At 38.1% G+C, this 19,775-nt stretch overlaps 1 protein-coding gene across 1 annotated transcript in view; it reads right to left on the reverse strand.

The window, feature by feature from the left end:
- CACNA2D2 (calcium voltage-gated channel auxiliary subunit alpha2delta 2) overlaps positions 1–19,775 on the reverse strand; it is a 5,241,953-nt gene that overhangs the window by 1,340,835 nt on the left and 3,881,343 nt on the right. Inside the window, exon 9 of the mRNA XM_044078189.1 lies at positions 6,355–6,405. Within this exon, the coding sequence (XP_043934124.1) occupies positions 6,355–6,405 (51 nt within the window). The remainder of the gene's footprint in view (positions 1–6,354; positions 6,406–19,775) is intronic.

Genomic DNA, 19,775 nt, shown 5'->3' on the forward strand with positions numbered 1-19,775 from the left:
GCATTTAATAAAATTTTCAGTTGCTTTTAGCCATGCTGGTTGTTACTTCTTTTTTGTTTTACTGTGCTTTTTGTTGAAAGACTTTGGTTATGGTAGAATGTATCTTACATTGGCTCTAAAGCCTGGAAAAGACTGGCCTCCATTGAAGGAGTTAAACTGTGAGGAGAATGAGCTAAACTCCTGAGACTTGGATAAGCTGTCATGGGATGAAGGCCCTGCTTTTGTCCAGCATTGGCTTGATGGATGCCCTTTGCCACAGAAAGAGCACAGATGTTGAAACTTACAAGCTGGCCAAAACACCCGCTGATGTTAAATGCTCAACAATATTTAATCTCAACTGAACTACCAGAGGCACCCCCATTTTCCACTGTATTTGGCTTATCCAACATGGCACGTAGCCAAATATTGGGATGCCTTTGCTCCCGTTTGATACACTTGTCTACATCTTTCAACCTCTGGAACCTCTGATCATAAGAACACCAAGCTCTACCACCTCTAACATGGTGTGCCTTTCTGATTGATAGAAAGTGCATTGGTAGAGTTTGACTGGGATCCTTTTCCATGATAATGCCCATGAAAACAATGAAACCTGAAGCCCACAAGTCCCAATTCCTTGAAAATGCCTTGCTTGAAGCTTTTTTATGAATTTCTGCTAATACTGCTATTAGGTCTTTTGTCCCAGTATTATCTGAGTCCATAATGCAACAGACACCCTCTGCATCTGTGAAATCACCTCCATGTATCTTGTCTTTAATATTAGCTGGAACATGAGTGGTGATGTGTGATCCTGTGATGGAATTACTAACTGAGTTTATGTTGGCCATTGGAGACAAAAATTGGGTAATGTTAAGGTTGGGGTCATGCAAAACAGGGTGGGGGGAGTAGTCCCAAGGAGATCCCTACAAGTAGGAGGGACTGGAAGGGCTGCTGTACTGCCAAAGTTCCTCTGTAAAGCTATGTCAAATACTCCTGCCCTACCCTCTTACAGATGCAAATTAATAAGTTTCTCAAGGTATTCACCGATGGACTGCTCCCTGTCTCCCAAATTCAGAACACCATCCCCGCTATTGCCATTAGCTTCAGGGTAGCTGTCCCTTGACCTAAGAAAGTTGAAATCTCCCCCATAGTGGGGATGTTCTTTCTAGTCATTTTCCTTGATTTCTATGGAGGGTTGGCTCCTTACATCTACTCGTCTTCCAACAGTGGCCAACTACTCTTCCTTCCAGACGGCACTTGCACTGATATCTGAACAACCTCTAACTCATGGAAGAAGCCCTACTCTTCTTGAGCTATCTGGTTCCACCAGTCTTTGAATATCTGCATGGACAGAAGACCTGCAAACTAAATTAAATGAGCAGTCTAATAAGGAAGAGTGTTTTTTCCCCTAAAAAGACTCAACATAATGAAACAATTAATTGAACCACAATTGTCGATAATTTAACTCAATTTCTGAGTCCTTACTGTAGTTACCCATTTATCAGACTAATTATTTTACTTATATATATAATTTATGTACTTAAAAGTAAAAAAATATATATATATATATATATATATATATATATATATATATATATATATATATATATATATATATATCTGTGTGTGTGTGTGTGTGTGTGTGTGTGTATAGTATCTAGATTATTTTTAAGTGGCCTGCAGATGGTGGGAAAACATCATATATGCTCTATGTGTGTTGCTTTGCTGCTATGAGGATTCTAGAACTAGACTTCATCTCCTCGGAAAAGTGGTAAACAAGCTGAGAAACACATCACCATACAATGCACGAGTACAAAAGGCAACTGAACTTAGAGGAACCCAAACTTCTAGTTACCAAATATTATTTTCAAGCTTACACTTGTCACAACGAGCCCTCTATTTAACTCCCAAATGCAACAAGAGTTCAACAACTTTCACTTCTTCTCATTTCTACTTTCTTTTCTTTCATTATTTACTTTATTGTATTTATTTATTTTTTATATACTTTACAAGGGAACTTCCCACTCCACACTCAGTAACTCATGCCGAGCATGCCAAACCACACCACATTTTTCTGCAAATTATTTTTTAAAAAAAGACAATGGGGTTTGGAGCCACTGGACTGTGGGGGACTAATCAGCCCACACAAACAATCCACTCAACTTCTCAACCCATCCACCCAGAAGGTTTCCCTAAATCAGGACAGGCACTGATGAGATTCTCCAATTCAATCAACCAAAGATCCAGGACTACAATAGCCTGTCTAAATGACTTCCATCCCAAAAAAGGCAGCATCAAAGCTTGTTTCCCATGCCCTCAATGTGAACGGAACAAACTTCTGACAATTAAAATGAAGTGAGACTTAAACCTTGTATCTTGTGTTTCTGTTACCAATACTGTATCCTTTCTAGGAACCGCTGGTTGCCAAGAAAAGCTACCACACAGACCTTCATGTTTGGTCGCTGATAGACAGCTCCATCTTCTGAAAAAAGAACTGAACTGATCCACTGAGCCACTGCCTGGAAATTGACTGAACCAGCAGCGTTCACCTCTATATAACTGAAGTACAGTTGCCTCACCCCTTCTCAGCTTACAGACAAGTGGGCTTACAGGTAAGCCTTCCTTATGATTAACACAGAAAGTAATACGGTCGGATTCATTAATGCCTACACTAAGTGCACAATAAGTGTACACGATCTGTATTCAAGAACATCCCTACCACATCTTTTGTGCATTCTAGTCACTCAGAAAGATTACACAAAGTGTAGATGTAGTCTTCATTTTATGGTAACCTTTATTACTCCCCTTCGAAATTTAAGGGTGCAAGAAAATCAGTAGGAAACTAAAATTAGGAGGAAGAAAATGTGAGTTATGCTTGTGCTGTCTGTTTACTCAGAACAGTGTACATTTAGTTTAGGTATTAATGTGTACCAGGAATGGCATTTATTAGCATTAAATTTTGGCTAGGGTTTGGGGACAATATAATATTAAAAATTTTTCATTACAAGAAATAAGTGTAGCTACATTCATGTTTCTAAATTGTAGACAACTACAGGATGGCCAAAAGATAAACACCTATTTATTTGTATGAGCCATCATCAAGATGATGGGACATTTTCTATCAATTCATAACATTCCTATAAGTAAATATTATGAACATGTGAAGGTTTGAACTGCAATTGGAAGCAGATGATTGAATAATTGACAAATCTATGCTTTACTAGAAAGATTAGCTGAAACAAGAAATTCATCCTTCAAAGACTATCAGATGAAACACAAGTCTGCTAGGCTTCTGCAATGATCAATTTCTTGAAAAACATCACCACATATATAACTGCACAAAACTGTTTCCTTGAGCACTTAAACGATTGTTCCAAAACTTCTCAAAGGAATAGGTACTTCATGCAAATACTCAATCAAATTGCTTCAAATTTATGTTTTTGTAGGAAGTAGAAATACCTTCTGTACCCCTTACACTTTATACTCACTGCATGATCACTACAACTTAGAAAGAACACAATTAAAAAAAAAAAATCTTGAATTCTTGCTCTTACTCTGGAATGCTACAGTCTTGAAGAATGAATAATAACATATATACCTTCTCTCTACATTGCTTTATGCATCCCCTGTATTAACAAACCTTAACAAGACAGACCTACACAAGTTGACCATGTGGTATAATAAAATAGCTAGATTCACAACCAGCTCTAATTTCTGCTCCCACCGCTGTCACTCACTGAAACAATTAGGTTGGCTAGAGCTCGCCAACCTACTGAACTATAACCAACTGACCATGGCTCATTACTTGCTGTACCACCCAAGCAAGATTCCTGATCTCTCAGGCTTACTCAACATTCACAGTTCTGCTCGCCAACTAAGATCCACAAACAAAGCCCTTCTTGAAGTAGCTAAGTGTAGACACAGTGCTGGTGAATCCCTTTACTCCTACGCAGTTGTTAAAATCTGGAATTCTCTTCCACCAGATATCAGATTGCAAAACAGCAGTCCCATCTTTAAAACCTAATTAAAAGCCCATCTCAATCTCATCTGGCAATGTACCTGTACTGACCATGGCTAGCCCTACTACCACCATTCAGATATATCTTTCTCTGGCACTACTTAAAGGTCAAACACATAGAAAAAAACTACCATAATGAATTATATTTTTAAATGTATGTGTATAACTATATATATTACTGCACTTTCTTAACCAAATACATTATATTTTCTGTTTTACTAGTGTACACTCTGTATTATACACTTCTGTAACTTCTCATCGTACTATGCTATGATATACTATTGTTTGCTCTATTAATTTGTACTCATCTCTGATGTTTGTATTTTTATCACATATGTAGAGCTTTTGTATTTTTTATAATTGTCATGTATGTGGAGCTTTTCTCCCCAGGTCTCTGCTGAAAACAGGCACCTGATTGCCCAGTCAGACCAACCTGGTAATCAACTATAAAATAAATAATAAATCAAGCTCAAAGATAATGTGGTAATTTGACGTGAGTATCATAGCATATGGAAAACTCACATTTGAGCAAGATAGCTCAAATGAAATAAAAATAAGCAGATGTAATTTTGTTTACATGAAGGTAACCATCAATGGCAAACACTAGAATAGCCATTAATAATAAAAGGACAGAATGATAAATATATCTCTGAAGGTAAAAATGTTTCTATTTTACTCTAAATAATTTTCAATTATCAAATCAGGATGACTGTTTAAAAATATTACATTTTATAAGATTTACTCAAATAGCACAGTTCAGAAATAAGGTCAATATACGGGAAGGTGTAGATAAAAGAAAAATAGATGAGGAAGCAATTTAGAAAGCAGAAATGATCAGAAAGCTAAATTTAACTAAATCAAAGTATTACAAATGAACCATGATAACTACTTAAAAGCTGGGGAAATTTTAAGGTAACTGTTATTAAAGAAAACAGAGTTCATATTCAGTGCAATGAAATGAGTGGGCATAAATGTGGGGAGAAAGAAATAGGGTGGATATATAGAGCTGCATATTTCAGTTAACAATCCAAGAGTTTGCATTGTAGGAAAATGTTTATAAAAGAGACATGACTACAAGATAGCAGGGTTGGAAGGAATAAAAATGAGGGACATAGAAACAAAAGGATGATGTGAGTAAACAGACAGAAGCAATGAATGATAAATATTAGAAAATTCTAACTCTCTTTAGATGTAACAAAAATCAGCAAGGTAGTATTTTTATTATGTCCAGCATCATGGCATTGAGGAGAAAAGATATGAGGATTGTTCTGGAATAGCTTAATGTTGAACACCAACAGCATTACAATCATTATACTGGAAATGTATTTGGTGAAAACAGAGTCCAATGATTCTTTACACATAGTCCATTTAAGTGAAGAACTAATACATCACAGGGATGCTTGAGGTAATCAGGCCTACATAATATTTGCAGTTTTGTGTAATTGCCGTGGTCAAAACATTTCAAAGTTCAGGAATGGTTAAAAATGAAATATGTTACTGTAGCAACTTTCCAAATGGAAAATATGAAAGCATACAAAGGTTGGTAATGTTTGCTGGTGTAATTATGGTATCAGTAATTAGGCAATGGAAAATTCAGGAGATCATAAAAATGCATAGTGGTACTAGAAAATTAAAACACATTCAGAAACACTAAGAAATCAATCAAGTTTGTTTTTTTATTATGGCAAAGGAAAGCATACTAAAAGAATTAGAAAGATATATCAGAACAATTTACAAATTAAAATGTGAAATAAATACATCCCAAATAAATAATAAAGCAGAACTCTCTAGCTTTGGTCACTTCATCTGTAATATAATGTAATTGAAACATAGCAAAACAGGAGTAATATGCAATTACTTAGTTGATGAATATGGCTGAGTACTGAAACATTTGGTTATGAGAGAGAATGAAATGGGACAAAGAATAAATATAAACAAAATGTGAATTAAATATTAATAGATATAGAGTAGAAAAATATTATCCACAGTTGCTATTTACTCATAACAGAAAAGCAAAATTTAACAAGGTGATGAAAAACTAAAGAAAGAAGAATACATACTTTTTATGCAAGAATAAGGTTGGATAAAATAGGAAATGGAAGTAATCTGGGTTATGGAGAGTAAGACAGAATAGATAAGCAGCATTAAATGAACAAAGCTGAAATGCTATTGAAATTTTAGAAATACCACATATGCGAGACAAGTCATGTAGGAAGAAAATGGAGTGTACAAATCAATGAAAAATTGTAGCTGCTGGGTGAAATAATTAAAGTGAAATTAAGCTGTCAAAATAGAATACTGTTGAAATGGTTTTGATAAATCTCCTTTTGAAAAGAAACATATTGTTCTGCTGTACTTACACATCCACAAGAATCACCATATCCTTAGGAGAGGAAGCCCCTTGTATGTACCTGAAAAACATGAGCACATAAAAAGCTCTTGGTTAGTAGCTTTTCAAAAGGAATCATTTTAGCTGATTTTATGTTTGAAGTAGCAACAACAGCAAAACAAGTTGTAATATTAAACGGTGCAAGTTATTTTTCTATATTTTGATTTTAACTAGGAAAAGGTATACCAGACAGTCATACAGTATTCTGCAATTCTTCCCACCAATTGTTATTATAATATTGTATCTACAAAAGATAGTCTAAATATTTCTTTGTCAAATGTTAGGGACAGCCTGTGGAATAAGCATCTGGCCTTTGTGAATTTTAAGCCATGATACAGAATAAGCTATTCAAGTTAAATTATTACAGCTACCATAGAGAGGACACTGTACAAACAACAAAAAAGTGAGCATGCCACAGTCCTCCTCTAAAAAAATTCTAAATGTCTAAAGCACAGCACTGCTGTCTTTACTTGGTTTTGTAGTTCCCAGTATCATGGCACTGAAAAAGGGAGTTTACGATTCCTCCACAATGATATAGAATGAAACAAATATTGCACCACTAACCTGAAACTGTGAAAATAAATGAAAAACTAGACTCACTGTGGACAGACAAGCAGTTTTATTGCTCAAAGCTAGTTTAGCACATTTGAATACAGCAGGTACTGCGGACTTCTACAGAACATGATACATTAGATAAAAAAAAAAACTAACGCGCAGATTCAGCAAACTTCCATGAAAGAATAGCTTATTCTTGCATGAAAGGGACTGTTCCCATGCAGCACTGCAAAGTGCCATGCATATTCATGAAGGTGTGCTGCCGTGTTGTAATATGGACACGGCTCTGTGTACAAGTGCAGGGGGTGTGTCTGAGAGCAGATCTCTTACAATACACATGCCCCCTGCACACCAGAATTGCTGCACAGCAATTTAAATAGAGCAAAATTGCTCATTACAACTCTCAACCCATCAGAGTAAGAAATCTGGACAAAGCCATAAGGGACAATTACCACTACAAACTTAGAATGTTGATAGAATAACAGACTTAGCATTAGCATGAATTTTCTGAAGGGTATGAAGTATATAACGTACACCTCTCAACCCATCAGAGTAAGAAATCTGGACAAAGCCATAAGGGACAATTGCCACTACAAACTTAGAAAGTTGATAGAATAACAGGTTTAGTATTAGCATGAATTTTCTGAAGGGTATGAAGTATATAATGCACACCTCACAACCCCTTATAGTAAGAAATCTGGACAAAGCCATAAGGGACAACTCTGAAATGTTGCCATTACAAACTTATAGAAAGTTGCTAGAATAACAGGTTTAGCATTACCATGGATATTCTGAAGTGTACGAAGTAAAAAAATGCAACAAATTATTTTTTTTTCACATCTGAAATAAAGTTTAAATGTAGCTGTGCGGGTGTGCCCGTTGCTTAGTTATGCTTAGCCCAGCTGAAACAGCAAGATAAGTGAAATAGCAACAGACATCCAACATATGCAGTAGTGCAATAGTATAGTGGTTAGAGTGTATGCTTTGCATGTAGTCATTCACGGTTTGAGGCTTACTAAAGCCATTTCTATTTTGTATATGAAACCATTACAATTTTAATTTATTTGTATATTTATGTAGGAAGTAACTTATATTTCTCAACCACAGTGCCCCATACAGTATAGTCACACAAGAGTAAATGTAATGAAAGCACATTGGGGAGGTCAGGGAAGGTAAACAAATTTATAATATGTACTGAATGATGAATAAATCCCATACAGGTGGTAGTCAAATTAAATAAAACATAAGCAATGCTAAGCATTGCACAGCTATGCTGACCGGGTGTAAGCATTGTGTACATATGAATGCTAAGCAATGAGTAGACCAGCTAAGTCGATTTGCCCATTGGTAAGCAGTGTTGAACCTGTCCCTTTAAGCACTGCCAACCTTAGCTAAGCAAGTTTGCCTGTAGCTTAGCTTAGCTCAGCATATTCAAAACCATCCAATCACTGCAATGGGCAGGAAATTGGCCGTATTTAAACCTTACAGGTGGGAATACAGCTCATAACTGGTTGTACCTCCCCACTGTAGGAAGTATGGCAGATGCTGGAGAGGGCATGTGCTTTTGGGCACAGCACTGGGGCATACAGAAGTCCAAGGTCATGGTAGGACCTCTTGTAAAAAAACATGATGTGAAACTGCTGCAGGACCAGTACCAGGGTGCCTGATACAAAGCAGAAGCCTGGGAAAGTCTCGCCCATGATCTCATCAGTGCCACTGGTATCTCTCTGGCTGGTGAGCAGGTCTGGCACCACTATGCTGACTTGAAGCGGAGGAAGAGGGAGCTCTTGGAGCAGTGGGTCCAAGAAGCAAGACAAAGAGGTGATATCAAGGCAGTGTGTAGGTATTCATAGCAATAACTGTTTACCAAAGTCCAGCCTGTGTTTGTGATAGATAGGTATGCATAAATGTATCTCTATTTTCATTACAGCTCCAGCTGAGTGGGCTGTGAACCAGGAAACCCATTCCAGTAGGTTGCAAAGGCTGCATCGCGAGGCTGGTGAGTAACAATCTAGCTTGTACTATACATACCAAATAAATATAAAGGAGTAGAATGTCACCTGGCATTATTAAAACTGGGTATGGTTTAAACTGAATAAAGCAGAGGTTATTACGGTAATAGTCTCATATATGTCATATATTAATAAAATGTAATTTCCTGTGAATAAGAATCTAAACCCTGGACTGGTTGTGTTTACTCTGGTATGATATGATTTGAAATGTGTACAGGATATGCATAGCAGCTATAGCTCTGAAAGCATTAAACAATCAAGTCTGTTCTGACAAAGTTAATGCCTCTATAATACATGAGAATAAATGATATTACAAATATCATGCACCAAGATCTGATATCTGAATAGTAATGTTGTGTTAACCACTGTTTTCCAAACCATGCTAAGTGAACAGGTATGCAATGTTGTAAATACAAAGTCAGATTGTACAACAAAGAGAGAATGAGAAAGAAATCATTCAAAGAAGAGACAGCAGTGTCTCAATAGCTTCCTATGATGAAACACACACTTGTCATATTTTTAGCCGAAACAGCCATGATTCGACTCCTGTGGTAGTAAGCTGTATGCATAATTTCAACTAGAATTTTGTGAAAATGTGTAGAAACAGTCAGGTAGTATTAACAAACATTCCCTCCACAAGTCTCCCAGGTAAGGTAAGGTATAAAGTAGCTATAGGAAGGCTGTAGTTATACTGTGTCCAACACCCAGGGTCCAAACCCAAGGATGCAAATGACAGCAAGATAAGTACATACACTAAGTGATTTGCTCCAAGAAATATTTAAAAGTGTCATGGTGTCACAGATACAGGTCCCTGCTAACAACAACTGATAGAAATCAAGGCTGAGTGTGTCACTAGCACACACACACACACACACACACACACACACACACACACACAGTATGAGTGCACATATGTAACTGACTATGGGAATATGGGTAGAAACAGTCATGTAGTATTAACAAACATTCCCTCCACAGGTCTACCAGGTAAGAGAAAGTTCAAAGTAGCTATAAGAAGGCTGTAATTATACTGTGTACAAACATACCTCTGCCCAACCCAAGGCTATAGTTGTAATAATACCTGGAGAGTAATGAGTTGAGCAATGATCATTAAAGCTGTGACCACTACAAGAATCTACATTTGTTAACTGACATCTCTCTCTCTCCCCCACCTTATCTTCACCAATAATGTAAACACATAAATGAATGGGCATGTTTTCCACCAAACCTACTGTTGGGACATGTGTCTTGTTGTTCTAAAAATGTTGAAATGTATTCCAGTTAATGTTCCCTGTTCAAATACCATCATTGGTGGTCTGTTGCTATCAATGTAACCTGCATGCTGGTGTAATGATCACTGTGGTTTCATAAATGCATGTGTTCTGTTTGATATGCAAATGTTCCAAATGTGTTATATTGTGTTAATGGTTATACTCATGCATGCTGTTATAACTAATCCTGGAATGTGTTAACCATTACTAACCAGGGTTGGGAGGGTGGCCTAATGGTTAAGGTGTCTGCCTTACAAACACAAGGTGCAGGGTTTGAGCCTCTCAAGGGATAATTGGTTAGGCTTAAAATGGCTCGCAAGGGCATTTAGCTTAGTACTAATCTATGACTCTATGAAAACCAACATATGTTCTAAAACTGCAACACCATAGCATGTCAGGGAAGGCCGATCCCAGCGGATCCACCACTCCAGCCTCATCTGGCTTTTGCACCAGGCCCTAGCATGTTTGGGACCCACCCCAGGACCTCCTCGTCTGCTGGTCCTCCACCACCTTCAGCAGGAGCCACCTCAGGAGATGGGGCTCGCTCCCACCCTGGGCACGGGCGTGGATGGGATCCTGTCACACTAAGCCAGGTCCAGGGTCTGGTGCGTAGCAAGCTCCGCAAGGAATTTAGAGATCCTTGCTGGCTTGAGGGCCCTGTGGCACATTTAGAGGGTCAGCCTGCCCCTTTTGCTCAGCCCCCAGCACAGCCACCTTTGGGGCCGTGAATGCGCAGTGGTGACTGCCCATGGGTGGGTACCTCAGTCCCACTGTATCCGCTTGTGGGCTTCCAATTACCAAACATCCTTCCCCGTCCAAGGTGTTTACCCTCCACATGTCATATACAGCCCCTGTATGCTGTCTTGTTTGGTCTTATCTGTCTTCCTACCCAACCTACCTCCCAAAATATACATACTATCCTTCCCCAACATCCCATTCTTATCTTTAAAAAAAGGGGGAAATCTGTTCCCAAAAAAATTTCGCCCCATACATAGCTGTCCGTTTTGCACATGTGTCCACTGGACACATATAATCTGGACTAATTGGCTTCACAGCACATTATTGCTGTCCACACCCCCTGTTTCAGGGGTTTGAGTGTCCAAATATACCTTCAAATTCAGTATATATCCACAGCTGTTGCTGTAGAAGAAATGGACAGCTATGAACCTTCCCTACACCCATCCTATACATACCTAGCTACTTTCTCTATTGTCTTTCCCTCTGTGTGGCCTCTTTTTCCGCACTTTCCTATCACCCCTTTTTTCTTTTCTTTTAAAGAAATTAGAGCAGGGGTAAGCTGGAGTGAACTGTTTTAAGCAGTACTAAGCGGGATTATGCCTGTTTGCGCATGGCTAAGCAATGCCTACACAGATGAAGCACTTTTAAGGCTAACTGTAAGCATATTTAACCAGAAATTAACATTGCTTACCGCTATGCAAACATGCGCAAACCCGCTGACAACTGCTTAAAAGTGCCTTAATCACTCTGTATCCAACAGCTCTTGTTCTGTCCAGCGACAGAATAATGGGTCTATATTATAACATCAAAGTCTTAAAACTTCGAATGTTATAATATCGAACCATTTAGATCAAAAGACTATAACATCGAACACTCAGAATAGCAAATTTTTTCCCAAGGAAAACATTTGCTGTTCCAACAAACATACACACAACACAAGCACATCGAAATAAATAATCCACACACATACACTTCACAAAACCCTACACGAAACCATACATACACTACTAGCTATCCACTTACTTTAACCCAACTCTAACCCAAAGGTCTGTAAATACCGCACACTCACTTTACCCGCTCCCTAACCCTAAAGTCCCTATCGCACACTCACCTTACCCACTCCCTAACCCTAAAGTCCCTATAGCACACACCTTACCCGCTCCCTAACCCTAAGATCCCTAACTAACACACACTCACCTTAACCCGATCTCTTCGCACACTTACCTTAACCTGGTCCGTAACCTTTGTTCCACAGTCAAAGAAATAGCGAAGCTTCAGAAATGGCCCACTGAATACTTTCCCTAGATAAGTATTCGATATTCTGCAGCTTCACTATTTTTAGCGTTCGGTGCATACGGTTCAATATTATAACATTCGATAATACTTCAGTGTTATAATATGCAAGGTGACACATACAGCCTACACTGATCTGGCCAAAGCCTTTGATAACATTCCCCACTCACTAAGCTTGGCATCAATCCCTAGGTGGGAACAGAGGCACAAACACAGGGGTAGATTCGACATACTGCTGTCATACATTGAGGCAGTTGCAGATGTCACTGGGTTTGCTGTAACATCCTTTATGAGGAATATGACATTGGTAATACCAATAGATGTGAGTATTTACTGACTGCATTTCTCCAGAGTCCACAACTGATTTACCAAGGACACCAACTGTCTGGTGAACACAAAAAAAAAAATAACAGGCAGACATGTGGCCAGTCTGTGGATAGTATTCCAGTGGAGAGGTATGTCAAAGAAATATCACTGTGAGTCATGAAGTCACACACTAAATGCATGTCCACACAATCCCTGTCAATCTATCAATCCACCATGTGTATAACAGCACTGATGACACAGAATCTGTTCACAAATCTGGGGATATGCCCCTCATGTTGGTTGGCTGTCTTCACATGTCCTGTCCTGTGACGTATTGCCTCCCACTGTATGTGAATCACTAGTCCACCACCTCTGTAATGTCCCTCGCACAGGCAAGGAAATGGGGCAAGGCTCACATTAAGGAATGTCCCATATGTCGGAACTAGCAGCAGTGTCCAGACCCACAGAACAATACAATGTGGGCACTTACATAGTGTTATGGCTATAGCAATACCTAACATCTGCACATCTGTACAGATGACAGACAGAAAGTAGATAGCCAACAGGTTATGCATTAGGATGAATGTTTTGAAAGATACACATCTGAAACTGAAATGTATGAAATTACTACATGACAGCAGTCCTCAATGACATGTCCAAAAAACATAGTAGTCTAAAGTTAATATAAACATATCAGATTAATATCCAACAGGAGATACATATAAACATACAGTTCAAACACCAGGAACAAGATACTAGGTACTCTGAGTCCAGCTTTGCAAGCAAGGGTGCATGGTTACAGTACTACAATCTGTAATATACTCTTACTTGAAAAAGCATTGCTATAAGTACTAACTCAATGATACAATATGTGTTAAACTATTTCTGTCAACCAGTGCACTGTAGCTGCTGTAACATGCAAATCTAACTGCATATAACCTGGGATACTACCAATGTATGAAAGAAATCCAAAGAGAAGAGATTGTAGGACTACCCATGTATACTCAGGTATCCCATACAGTATACTCACACCCCTTGCTACTGTAATGACAACACATAGAAGCATGTTATGTACAGGGAATTAAATACACTTATTAAGGATGTCATTACCCTGCATTTTATCAGACTGGAATATGATCACTGGTTACCAAAGCTGAGCTATTCTTAGCAGGTGTAAGCATTGCTTAAATGAAAATGCTAAGCAGATCTGTGTACTGGTAAATGAAGCCTACAGGATGTAAGCGCCTATTCATTTAACCACACATTAGTACTGCTTACCATCGTGCAAACACGCTTAAAGCTGCTCAAAACTGCCTTAACCACTCTGTATCCAACTGTCCTTATTCGGCCTAGCAACAAAATAAACAGTCCTTAGAGGTCTTGAACCTAGGACCCTGCACACCATAGCCAATGCAATTTACCAGTAAGCCATCTCAGCTGTATAGTTTGAGGAGGTCTGCTTCTTTACAGCTGGTTTCCAATAGGGAAGAGACTATGTGCTATTAGGAAGGATTGGTATCTATAAATATATATATATATATATATATATATATACATATATATATATATATATATATATATATATATATATATATACATATATATATATATATATATATATATATATATATATATATATATATATACATATATATGAAAAGAAACATATATATATATATAGAGAGAGATATGTAGGGAGATCCATAGATGTGTACAACAATATATAGATATATTACCAATAAATACTGAGAAGTATATATATATATATATATATATATATATACACACACACACACACACACACACACACACACACACACACACACATACACACTTATATGTATATATATATATATATATATATATACGTATATATATATATATATATATATATATATATATTTATATATGGGTCTACCTGATAACACCGACACACCAAAACACCGACAATGAAATAACTGACACAACAAAACTGAAAGAAACCGAACGTTCAAAATCACGAAAAACTTCCCATGCCCGATAAACCCCAATCTCGACAATCAACGAAACAAACACCTTTCCCGAAAAACACACACACAACACAAGCACACCAAAAACCTTACAAACCTACACTAAACCTTACATACACAACTATCTATGCACTAACCTTAACCCAAACCCTACCCCTAAGGTCAGTCACTATCACACATTTACCTTACCCGCAACCTAACCCTAACTCACTTAATCCACCCATAACCCTTAAGTCTGTCACTATCGCACACTTACCTTACCCGCACCCTAACCCTAACTCACTTAATCCGCCCCTAACCCTCAAGTCCGTCCCTATCGCACACTTACGTTAACATCTCGGTGTTCTCAGTGTCGGGATTCTCAGCTGTCGGTCTTCTCTGTTGTCAATCTTCCAGTGTCAGTGTTCTCATCTTCAGCATTTAGAACTTTCGGCAATTTCAGGTAGAACAATATATAGATATATATATATATATATATATATATATATATATATATATATATATATATACATATATATATATATATATATATATATATATATATATATATAGATATATATACATACACACATATAAATGTATATATATATATATATATATATATATATATATATATATGGGTCTACCTGAAAATGCCGAAACATACATACATACACAAACACACACACACACACACACACACATATATATATATATATATATATATATATATATATAAATATATATATATATATATACATACATACATATGTACACAAACACACATACACACATTAGTGTACTAATACTAGTGTGCTTTTTGGACAGGGGATTTGTTTTGTTTGTTGAGTGTCGGGATTGTGGTTTGTCGGGTATGTGACATTTCTTGTTTCTGAACTTTTGGTTTTGTGGTGTCGGTGATTTTGTTGTCGGTGTCGTAGCGCATCGGTGTTGTCAGGTAGACCCCATATATTATATATATATATATATATATATATATATATATATATATATATATATATATATATATATATATTTATATATATATATAACATATGCTGCTGGTAGACCACCCACGTCTGGAGCAGCATGCACAGTTGGATGCAAAAACAGCAATGACACTTACACCCCCTCCACAGTCCAAATAAATAAATGAACATTACACTGCTACAAAATCATGACAAGCCATACACAATGGCCAGACATACAACATCTTATCAAAACAAATAAAATGTATGAACATAGCAAAGAAAAATTCAACCAGCCAGTAATTCACACATGTTTATTATGCTTTGATATCTTGGCCAAAGCTTTCAAGGAGTAAACATTACCAGAAATACATGCCTTAATCACAAGAAGCAATTAACACCTAATTACATAATTGAATACATAGCCTCTGATTACACTTGTCACTTAACCCCCTACGGGATAAAGTATCACAGTTAATATTAATACATTGAGTCTGTACATAACAATTGTCCTTTTATGCATGTTTCATCACACTGAGGAACAGACGTTTTTAGAAACAGTACCTTGAGACCCACTAATGTCCCCATGGTGAGATTTATTCAAATGTACATCTATAGAACTGACATATTTCTTATCAGTAATATGTCTGACATGTTCTAACAGCATAGTTTTAAAACATGTGTTACTGTCCCCCACATAATATCTATTACAAGGCCATCTAAGAGCATTCTCTATACACCAACCTCTTGAATGTACAGACTTCAACATGTTTCCCAGCCATTCCCCTCAGCAGAAGTTACAGCACTAAATAATGATAGACCAGTATACCTATCCACGTACTACTGTATGACATCTGGACAAAGCCTGACATAATTGTTGGACAGAAGCCCAAATACACAGCCATACATGAAATATTGCTGTTATACACTGAGAAAGTTGCTGGTGTTACAGGGTTTGTTGTAACATATCTTTTCTGAGGCATATAAAGTAACAAAAAACAAATGGATATTATCATCTACATAATGCAACCACCAGAGTATGCTACTGATTTGTCAAGGACAACACCTGTCTGAGGAACAGCCCATACATAACAAGATAACCTGTGGCAATTATGTGGATTGCACTACAGTTGAGAGCTATGTAGAGACAGAATTTTGTCAGACTGAAACCCATGCAGAAGTAGCATGTGCAGACAAACCCTGTTAAACTAGCAGTATTCAAAATATATAACAGCAATACTCACATTCTGCCCCTAAGTCTTGAACCTTCCCCACCATTTAGTCGGCTTGTCTCTACAAGTCTTGTTGTAAGAGGTAGTAGCTCACATAACTCCAGGATGTCTTCCTCACAAGTAAGGGAAAGGGCCACCGCCCACATGGAGTACTCATTTATAGGAGTGTGTTGCCATAACACTGGCTATTGGAAGAACTACACAGCTGCTCTGCATGCAATTAGAAAGTGGGGAACCCCAGTAGGTGCACAGGCCATCACCTGGTTATGAGCATCACCTACAAAAGCCATGCTGCCACCTATTCAAACCAGCTCTATCCCTGTAGTGCACACAGAGAGAGAGAAATAACAAATGAAACAAAGTGGAAAAGAGAAGAAAGAAAAAAGGTAAGTGGAACATGTAAGCAAGTAATTGAATGTAGTACTTGGTCTGTAATAATGGAAAATATGATTTGGAGGAATATATGTCTCAAGAAGACATGCTGTACTAATGTCCTGCTAAACAGCTGCTATGGCCATAGCATCTGGCCCTCTCTGCAGTGGGAGATATCACAGACACACCTCTCAACTGTACAGATCTTCACAGAATGTCCACATTTTACCATCATGTATTTTTGTCTGTTCCTCCTGAGATCTGTACTTTTTTGCCATATAGCTGAGGATTGAATTCATCAGGTAATGACAAACACTTGAGTTTAAGACTCCACATCTTTAGGAATATTTAAAGTAATGCTAAATGTATCACTCTACGAACTTCCTATGTTTGTAACAGGAATATTTAAAGTTCCTATTTAACCCCCATCATTTTAGGCATTGTCCAGATGTGATGCTCTGAGAGGTTGTGAGGTGGGATCACAGCTCAGGAGCCTGACTCACCCTGGGAAACGATAGCTCATATATGACAACTGCAGGGGTGTCTGTCAAACAGTTGTAACTGTACCACTGCTAGGCCAGTTAATGGGATGTTTTCCATATCCATGTTACCTGTGATTATGAGTATGTCACACGTTTGCCTTGTAAAGCTAAGAAATCTATAGAGGGCATGTGCATAATAAAGTACTGTTGCAGACATGTGTGTTGAACTGCATGTGATATATTGAATTATTAACATTCAACTGTACAGTGTTCTGCTGAACAATAAGCACATTTTGACTGATATCTGTAGTCACATACACATATACCTGTGTTACATCAGCCAAACCACTAGCAGGTCTGTGAGCAATGACATTGTTACATAATAGCCTACATATGACTGTTAGACATCTTCCAGGTTATCACAGTGATGTCAAACCCTGCTGTGCAATCAATGTACTAATGTATGGTGCAGCTATATTAGTACAGTGTCAATACTGATGTCCCCTTTGACACCAATTTATGTGTGCCATTGTCCAGACATACTGCTATAACAGGTTGAGAAGTATGATTGAGTGACAAGACTGTAACTACAGTGTCCCATACTAACATACAACAGAAATGTATACCAGGTATTCCCTGAGCACATGTATGTATGTTTATGTTCAGCTGGAAGGCACAAAACTAAATCACATGGGTTTCAAACATTCAGGTACATCGGTTGTGCATGTTGCACATGTGTTTAATATCAGTGTCAGTGCATACAGCAGACTGAAATGTGTACAACTACTGGTTGTTGCAGTGCTCTGACACTGATATGGGTACTAGAGTAGGCATGATAACCAGCTATTAATCAGATAATTGTCCACCTGTGTTATGACCCTCTGTCCATGCCTACCACTACCAGCTATATCCAAACCTATATACAGTGGATTTCACAAGTGTACACACCCCTTTAAGAATTCCAGGTATGTCTGCTGTATAACAATAGGACCATAGAAGATCATTTCATAATGTTTCTCATCTATATGATACCCCTAACCTGTACAATTCCACTGAAATACAATCAAAGGCATTTCTAGGAAGGTGACCAGCTATTATCAAGTGAAGATGTGTGATGATGTTAGAGTCCAGACCAAGATGGATGAATGATGTAACCATCCCAAGAGGTGCATATACAGCATATCAGTTTAAGGGTGTGCACACACATTCAATTGTCTTATTTTACTGAGTATTATTTCTGTGTTTTCACAGACCCGATTGTTATGTTTTCAATTGAATTATACAGGCTATAGGTCACACTACAGGTGGAGATTGTTATGAAATGAGTTATGTCATGTTCCAATTGCGCAAATACCAAGCAGTGTATCAGGGGTGTGTACCCTTCATATTCACTGTAGCTTTATGGACAGAGCAGTACCTGACCGGTATATCCAGCCTCCACCAAGATAGAGTAATCTGCTTTGGTGGATAGCAGCAACACACAAACCACATAATAGGTTGCTATATTGGCTGTACAGGGACACAAAGGTACAAGCAACAACTCTGAAGCAAGTCCACCTGTATCTGAGCAAGCATGTAAGTTCACAGGTGACTTCCTGTAAGGCTGACTATGACAATGAATCAGACATATCCACACCACCAAGGACAATTGCAACCATGTCTCCACATATGATATAAGTCTCAGATGAAACAACACAATTCACCCTGTACTGGGGGTAAAGAACACCTCATACACACATGCCATGGAAATAGGCAACTTGCATCACACAGGTTAGGTGGGAACATTGCCACCCTGTCCACCCCAATTGTACAGAGAGATATGCACATCAACCACACTCCTCCCCTCAGCAATGGTGAGCATGTACATAATGGCTACTGATGGCAGCAACAGCATATCTCTATAGGGCATAATAACATCAGTGCCTGCCTCCTACATGAACTCAGGCATATGCTCAGAGCTCCATCACATGCCACAGTCAAACACAGACCTGCCACCATCCACACACCATCCACATGGAAGATGCCCACTGTCAACCCTCCACACAGAAGTGAATAGAGGATAGAGGATTATGCAGTCAAGTGTCCAACACTGGGGGGAATAAGACAGCTCAGAGACAGGTGTGTAATGCAAGCTGCTATCCATGATAGCTTGGAGGGTAGACTATTTGCAAGTGA

The sequence above is a fragment of the Protopterus annectens genome, chromosome 7.part0 (genome assembly GCF_019279795.1).
Source record: "Protopterus annectens isolate FY-2018-M chromosome 7.part0, PAN1.0, whole genome shotgun sequence".
Taxonomy (NCBI): domain Eukaryota; kingdom Metazoa; phylum Chordata; order Ceratodontiformes; family Protopteridae; genus Protopterus; species Protopterus annectens.